The 7,981-nt window shown below is 33.4% G+C and overlaps 1 protein-coding gene across 6 annotated transcripts; it reads left to right on the top strand.

Moving 5' to 3' along the window:
* The first annotated feature begins 1,371 nt into the window (after positions 1-1,371).
* Positions 1,372-7,456, top strand: LOC103495952 (glutamate receptor 3.4-like). Of its 6 annotated transcripts, XM_051079435.1 has the most exons (9): positions 1,372-1,566; positions 2,175-2,309; positions 2,426-2,800; positions 3,424-4,760; positions 4,867-5,144; positions 5,532-5,563; positions 5,665-6,074; positions 6,287-6,734; positions 7,283-7,456. In XM_051079435.1, exons 3-8 carry the CDS (start codon positions 2,491-2,493, stop codon positions 6,725-6,727), a joined length of 2,808 nt encoding a protein of 935 aa, XP_050935392.1. In that variant the 5' UTR covers positions 1,372-1,566; positions 2,175-2,309; positions 2,426-2,490; the 3' UTR covers positions 6,728-6,734; positions 7,283-7,456. The 6 variants fall into 6 exon arrangements, with proteins under 6 accessions (XP_050935392.1, XP_016901832.2, XP_008455859.2 ...); XM_017046343.2 differs by lacking the exon at positions 2,175-2,309; XM_008457637.2 differs by lacking the exons at positions 2,175-2,309; positions 7,283-7,456 and adding an exon at positions 6,959-7,256.
* The last annotated feature ends 525 nt before the right edge of the window (positions 7,457-7,981 follow it).

Below are 7,981 nucleotides of genomic sequence, written 5' to 3'. Positions count from 1 at the left end.
GAATATTCTCTTTATTTTCAATGAATCTTAGTATAGTATAGGTACTTTATAATCCTAAAATTAAAGATTTAAAAATATATATACTAAAAAGGAGTAAATTTCTTTTATATTTGTGAATGTTGATATCAGTTCACAGATTTCTACTAATTTTACTAGATAATCCCATTTAACCTACGCTATTTTGGTATTAAGAAAAAAAAAAAAAAACCTTAGAATATTAAACTTCATATAGATAGCCACCATTACTTGAATTAATGACTTCTTAGTTTTTTATAAAAGTCATGTCCTCTGTTGTGGTAAAATCAAATGTAATCTAAATTTTTAGATACTAAATGGAAACTTATAGCAAATAACACAACTTAAGAAATAAATTAAAAATGTAACACAAGGATAACATATGTGCAAAAATAACAAATGTTTGACCAATCACCGGGTAAATTTTTTTGAAATATCAAGGCTATCATCTAGTCACTATCATTGATAGAAGTTATCACTATCATTTATAATTTCTGTCATAATATATCGACTATTAGTGATAAATCTTGTAAATAATAGTGTGTAACAAAATATCGTGTATAAAGAATTTTGAAAAAAATCGTTTAGATTGAAGTAGTCAAATCTAAACGATCGTGTAAAAAAAATAAACGTTAGTGTACCAAAAAAATTAAAAGAAATCGTTTAGCCAAATCTAGACGATCGTGTACAAACGAATCTTGAAAAAATAATAAACAAATCTAAACGATTGTGTACCAAAAGAATCTTGAAAAATTTGTTTGATCCTGTACCAAATTTTAAAACAAAATCGGGACCAAATCTAAACGACTAAATCTAAATAACCAAGTTAAACAATAAAATTGAAAAAATAAAATCGTTTAGATTTGGTACGTACAAATTAAACGATTGAATTGAAAAAATAATTTTTTATATTTGGTTATCTAAATCTAAGCGATCATGTATCAAATATATTGCGCATTGTTGACAGAAACATTTTTAGTATTTTCTATTGTTTTCGAAATTGTTCAAATATTTTGTCGTATTGTTATATTTTCTTAAAAGACCCCAATTATTGTATTATACATGAATATGAAAAACAATAGAAATTATAATCACTTATGTTTGTATAACTAAATTATAAGCTCATTTTGTTTATATATATAAAACTACTGCTATTAGAAATTATTGTAGAAGCTATGGTAGTTTCAAAGAAAGTCTAAATAGAAAATAGTTTGAAAACATAGAGTAAAGAGAGGGAATTGAATGAGGAGTCAAGGGCAAAAGGGGAATTAAGATAAATTAAAGGGCATCATTGTCATTTCAATAGAAAAGAAAACACAATAATTAAGAGGAAGGCAGCCAGAAAATATTGGGAGAGGCAGAGGGGTTTGTGTTGGGTGTTGTGACTTCAAGAGAAATATCTAATACGTGGGAGAAGGGAGAGGATAATAATAAAAGAAATATATAAGATTTAAAAAAAAGGTTCAAGTCAAAATTTGAGAGAAGAACAAGAAGGGAAAGCAAATTTGAAAAATTAATTGAAGACTTCATGGGAGATGAGCTAACATGTTGGTAAGTGTTTTTTCTTGGAAATTTTGAATTATTGTAAAGCCTTGTGAGAAACTTTAATGATGCTATTTCTCTCTCTCTCTCTCTTTTTTTTTAAAGAATTGAGTTTGTTAAACAAAGAGTCTGGGTTTAGAATCAAATTAATCAACTTTGATGTAAAATAATTGTTGTTAATGATCTTGAGAGTTGAGAGTGATATGGAGTTTTGCTTGGTTTCTATTAAAGGTGAAAGTGTTTTTTGAGGTATGTTGGTTTTCTTTCTTTTCAATTTAGGAGTTTATTGTGGGTTTGCTTCCAAAAAAAGATTAAATAAAAGGAAAGTTGAATTGAAATTGGTGGTTTTAATCCTTTCCATTCATAGAGAAAAAAGAAAAAAGAAAGAAAGCTTAGAGGAAGAAGTTAGAGAAAGAGAAGTATGGAAGGAAGATGATGATTGGGTGGAATTAATAGAAGAAGAAAAAAAAGCAATACTTAGGTCTCTTTGGTCAGCAGAAAGTCCCATGCTCTCCAACTTTTAGTCAAGAAGAAATTAAGTATTCTTTAAAAAGTTGACACGTGTCGACTTTTAATTGGTGCAGTGTTCACCTAAGTTTCTTTTTTTTTTTTGTAAGGAAAAAAAAAGTGAAATAAATGAGATGGAGAGGAAGGACGGAGAGAGGCTAATGGGGAAGGTGAACACAGAAAGAAAATTATTTATATCTTGTGTTGAAAGGAAATTGAGAAGTAGTAACTGATACTCAATTCATGTAAGGATTAAAAGTGCAAGGAAAAAAAAGGAAAATTGCTCTTCATTTGTTGTGAAGTTGATATGTTTAATCTCATTTTGGGAATTCAATTTTTCGTTTTATTTTTTATCCTTCAGGAGCTAGGCTTTGGATTTATGGTGTAATGAAAGGAAAATCTTGTTCAAGTGTTTAAAGCAGAGGAATGAAGGTGTTTTGGATTAGGAGTCGTCATTTAGTCAAAACAAGAGTGATGCTATTTGCATTGTTGTTTGGGATTTGGATGCCTTTGGGAGTCATTGGTGTCCCTAAAAACATTACCACTTCTTCAAATCCAACGGTGTTGAATGTTGGAGTTCTCTTCACTTTCGATTCGGTTATTGGAAGGTCTGCACAGCCAGCGATTTTAGCTGCCATGGATGACATCAATGCTGATAACGACATTCTTCAAGGAACAAAGCTAAACTTGATCCTACACGACACGAACTGCAGCGGATTTCTTGGAACTGTGGAAGGTACTTCTCAAACATAGAAGAGAACTCTATATATATATATGATCATCTTTACTACTTGAGATTGTTAAGTAGGTTAAGATTATTGAATGAATTGGCTTTAGAATGATGATCATGGATTGCTATTTTTTTTTTAATCTTGGAACTTGAGTTTGGTTTGTATGTTGAATAGTTGATCTTCTATTTGTGGTTGCATTTCTTATATTTTGGTACATTGTTTGATAGCTTAGGCATCAAGGGTAGAAATGATTCTAAATTTTCAATTGAATTTCATTCTAAACTTTCTTACAATTTCAAGAATGCATAGCTTGAGCTGAGGTGCTTGTCTAATTTTCACTTTCAGATATTCAGGCATGAGGTTTGGGATATTGTTGGATTTAATGCCTCTTTTTGGAATCCATTTCTTAGTGAGTGTCTAGACTCCTTAGGTGGGGTTATAGGCTTAATTTTCAAAAACTAATATCTATATATATATATATATATATATATAGTTGTGAAAGAAGGGTTTTTGAGTTTTAGGCTATTGCACAATCTTATGCATAGATGATTCTAATCTCCCATTAACCATTTTCATCACAGAGAATAACAACAAAGAGTAACCATTGATTGCATGTACATGTATGTAGCCTTGCAGTTGATGCAGGATGAAGTGGTTGCTGCTATTGGGCCACAATCTTCGGGCATCGCTCATGTCATTTCCCATGTTATTAATGAACTCCATATTCCACTTCTATCATTTGGAGCTACAGATCCTGCTTTATCTGCACAGGAATACCAATATTTCGTTCGAACCACACAGAGTGATTACTTCCAGATGAATGCAATTGCTGATATAGTAGATCATTTTGGATGGAGAGAGGTTGTTGCCATTTTTGTAGATGATGATAATGGCAGGAGTGGGATATCTGCATTGAGTGATGCCTTGGCGAAGAAGCGAGCCAAAATCTCATATAAGGCTGCTCTTCCTCCTGGATCCCCCAATAGCGCAATAAGCGACTTGTTGGTTTCGATCAACCTGATGGAATCTCGAGTTTACATTGTACACGTCAACCCTGACAGTGGTTTATCAGTATTTTCAATAGCTAAGAAACTTCAGATGTTAGATAGTGGCTATGTTTGGATCGCAACAGATTGGCTTCCTTCTTTTCTTGATTCTTTTGAAACAAATAGTCCTGATGTAATGAATCAGCTACAAGGTGTTGTTGCTCTTCGTCACCACACCCCTGATGGCAATCTGAAGAAAAACTTTATCTCCAAATGGAGGAATCTAAAATTCAAAAAGAGTCCAAACTTCAACTCTTATGCACTCTATGCATACGACTCTGTTTGGTTAGCAGCTCGTGCTCTCGACACATTCATTAAAGAAGGTGGAAATATATCCTTTTCCAATGACCCGAAGTTACGTGAAAATAATGGAAGCATGCTGCACTTAAAATCCCTCCGTGTGTTTAATGGCGGTGAACAACTTCTACAAACAATTAAGAAAACGAACTTCACAGGTGTAAGTGGGCGAATTCAATTTGGTGATGATAGAAATTTGATTAATCCAACTTATGATATCCTCAACATTGGGGGAACTGGTTCACGTAGAATTGGTTACTGGTCAAATTATTCTGGTCTATCAGCTATTGCACCAGAAAAGTTGTATACCAAGCCTCTTAATGCTTCCCCAAATAACCATCTCTATAGTGTCATATGGCCCGGTGAAATAACGACCATTCCTCGAGGATGGGTGTTTCCACACAATGGGAAACCATTACAAATTGTAGTACCTAACCGAGTGAGTTACAAAGCCTTTGTGTCTAAAGATAACAATCCTCTAGGTGTTAAAGGATATTGTATAGATGTGTTTGAAGCAGCCATAAACTTGTTGTCTTATCCAGTTCCTCACACATATATATTATATGGAGATGGAAAGGACACTCCTGAGTATAGCAATCTTGTATATGAAGTTTCACAAAATGTGAGTACTCGGCTTTCATTCTAGCTTTCTTTATATATCTTTGGTGGTCCAAATGGATTCTCTTATGTGAATAATGTTTATCTTGATGATATTCTCCCATCTTCAGAAATATGATGCGGCTGTTGGAGATATTACTATTGTAACAAATAGGACGAAGATTGTAGACTTCACACAACCATTTATGGAATCGGGACTTGTTGTAGTTACTGTCGTCAAAGGGGAGAAGTCTAGTCCATGGGCTTTTCTCAGGCCATTTACTATTCAAATGTGGGCTGTCACTGCTTTATTCTTTATTTTTGTTGGAGCCGTTGTCTGGATTCTTGAGCATCGGACTAACGAAGAGTTTCGTGGTCCACCGAGGCAACAACTAATTACAATATTTTGGTTAGTATGTTTAAACTCATTATAAAGACCTTAATTTACTCATGACATAGTTTTAGACTTTAGAAAATGGACTGGTATGGAAGTTTCTGCATAGGATTTAACCCTAACCTCTTGTGATTCATCCATGATTAAGCAGAATTACTATGACTATGAGAATTATCTAGCTGACTATATCAAAAGACTGTTTACTTGTCAATGATAAGAGGATTGAAGTTTCTTAGTTTCAGGTACAACTAGACTACTAACAACGCCAAGGAAATCAATTAGCTCCCTAGAGTGTCATTTAACACTGCGTTTTGTATGACTGAATCTTGTTTTTTTTTTTTTTTTTTTTGCTACATATCGACTTTCTTACGATCATATAGTGACACTTTTTCGTGCTTGCAGGTTTAGTTTCTCGACAATGTTCTTTTCTCATAGTAAGTTTCTTCTACTCAAGTACCCTTGTTTCTCCACTGATCCTATTACAATATATACACTTGAAATGCCTGACATTTTTCTTTTACTGCTCTTGGTGCAGAGGAAAACACAGTAAGCACTCTCGGAAGATTGGTGCTGATAATATGGCTTTTTGTTGTGTTAATTATCAACTCAAGCTACACAGCTAGTTTGACGTCGATTTTAACGGTGCAACAACTAACATCGAAGATTGAAGGGATTGATAGCTTAATCTCTAGCAAAGATGCCATTGGAGTTCAGGAAGGGTCATTTGCATTGAATTATTTGACTGATGAACTGAATATAGAAGGATCTAGGATCATTAAACTGAAAAATCAGGATGAGTATGATGATGCTCTTCGGCGTGGACCAGAAAATGGTGGGGTCGCTGCCATTGTTGACGAGCTTCCTTATGTTGAACTTTTTCTGGCTGGTACCAATTGCGTATTCAAGACAGTTGGACAAGAGTTTACGAAAAGCGGATGGGGATTTGTAAGTATTAATCCAACTCTTCTACTTGGTTTCATTTCAATATTATTACCAACCCCTGGCATTAAAGTAACCCACATGATCGTAGCTAGAACTCTGAAACAATTATGTTGGAAATTGTCTACTTTGGTTCTATAGTTATATTGATTTAGAAAATAAAGAGAAACCAATAGTTCTAATGCTTTTCTTTACTTACGTGATCAATTATGTCTTAGGCGTTCCAAAGGGACTCTCCTCTCGCAGTTGATTTATCAACAGCGATTCTTCAACTCTCAGAGAATGGTGATCTTCAAAAGATCCATGACAAATGGCTCTCACGATCTGAGTGTTCCCTGGGTTTGAACCAAGCCGACATAAATCAACTATCACTGAGTAGCTTTTGGGGATTGTTCTTAATTTGTGGCATTTCCTGCTTTATTGCTCTTTTGATATTCTTCTTTCGAGTACTATTCCAATACCGAAGATTTACCCCAGAAACTCAGCCTGAAGTCGAGCAAATTGAACCTGTTAGAACGAGACGCCTTAGTCGTACAACCAGCTTCATGCTTTTTGTAGATAAAAAAGAAGCAGAAGTCAAAGACAAGCTTAAAAGAAAATCAAGTGATAACAAACAAGCTAGCCAGAGTTTAGAGGGCCACTCTAATTCACCTCCATGATTTAGAGGTAACATGTTTTAAATTCCATTTATTTTATATTTAATTTTCTATTTCTAACAACACTATCATGTTACACTTTGTAGAAGTATGTGCATACTAAACTACTATCCATTGGGGTTATTAGCTTATCCGTAATTTCTTCCTATATTTTCTACTAGGTAGCACTTGTTGAGCTTTTAAATGATTGTATGATCACACGTCTTCTTTTATATGTACTTCTGTTCTTTGCAGAAGCAATAATATTGGAAATAGGAGGTTTCGATGTGTTGTTTATATTTGTACATTGAAAATTTTTATAAAGAAGTGTGTTGAGTACTTCAAGTCAAGCCCACATTATATGTTGTGTTTCGAGTCATGTAGTTTGACAATAAATTTGGCACTCGATAGGGAGCCTATTTTTGTAACATCTCATCTTATGCTTGGTAGGGTAGTTTAGGCGTAGGGTAGGGTGTGCCAAAAATGATAGGTGGGGATCACTTCTTGTCGAGTAATGTATCCATCGGTCAATACAATGATTCTTTACTCTTTCTTTTTTGTTTTCTCGTTTTCTTGAAGTTCTTCGTGAAGGGAGTGGGTTACGAGGAGAGCTTGTTGTGCATTGGAAATTTGAAACTTAGCCTTTAGAAGGTGTTATCGTTGATGCACATTAAACAAATCAGCGATACTTGTGTAATGGCTAGCCTTGATAGCGGTTCTCATCGACATAAATATAATACCACTCTTATCATCTTTTATGTGCTCATTATTTTTTATTGATATATCCATTGTAAGACATGTCTACTCCAGCTATTAGTGATATTGATAGTGATGGACTAATATTTTTTTTCTTGATAGATATTAGAACCTATAATTTAAAAATATCAGTGATAAGAATTGATAACATATCTCTTAAATTGAAACCTATAGCTCATATCAACTAGTAGCAATTAAATAGAACATTTTTCAAATTAAAATTTGTCGTTAATAGCACCAATAAGTGATAGCCACCTGTAGTTGTCATTAGTTGCTATAAATGATAACTTTTAATTTGAGAAAACTGAAAATAAGCGTACGAAAAGGTGGGCTGTACCGGTAATGATCATCACTGTAGTCAATGTTAACATATTTTCAATTGAAAATATGTTAATAGTAATAATTATTATTATCTTGATGGTTATAAATATCGTAACTATTTTATAGTTATAATCTTATGTTCTTAATATGCCTATAGATCTAAAATTAAATTTAGTTGTAAGATTGTTGTTCTTTTTTTAT

The sequence above is a fragment of the Cucumis melo genome, chromosome 11, assembly GCF_025177605.1.
Source record: "Cucumis melo cultivar AY chromosome 11, USDA_Cmelo_AY_1.0, whole genome shotgun sequence".
Classification (NCBI taxonomy): Eukaryota; Viridiplantae; Streptophyta; class Magnoliopsida; order Cucurbitales; family Cucurbitaceae; genus Cucumis; species Cucumis melo.
Note: the sequence above shows the minus strand (reverse complement) of the source record. Positions and strands in the feature narration are given on the sequence as shown.

Excerpts from the sequence above, each read along its gene's own strand:
- LOC103495952 (XM_017046343.2), top strand. The coding sequence starts at position 2,491 with ATGAAGGTGTTTTGGATTAGGAGTCGTCATTTAGTCAAAACAAGAGTG. Across the intron at positions 2,801-3,423 it reads ATTTCTTGGAACTGTGGAAG|CCTTGCAGTTGATGCAGGAT; the intron begins GTACTTCTCAAA and ends ACATGTATGTAG. Across the intron at positions 4,761-4,866 it reads TATATGAAGTTTCACAAAAT|AAATATGATGCGGCTGTTGG; the intron begins GTGAGTACTCGG and ends TCCCATCTTCAG.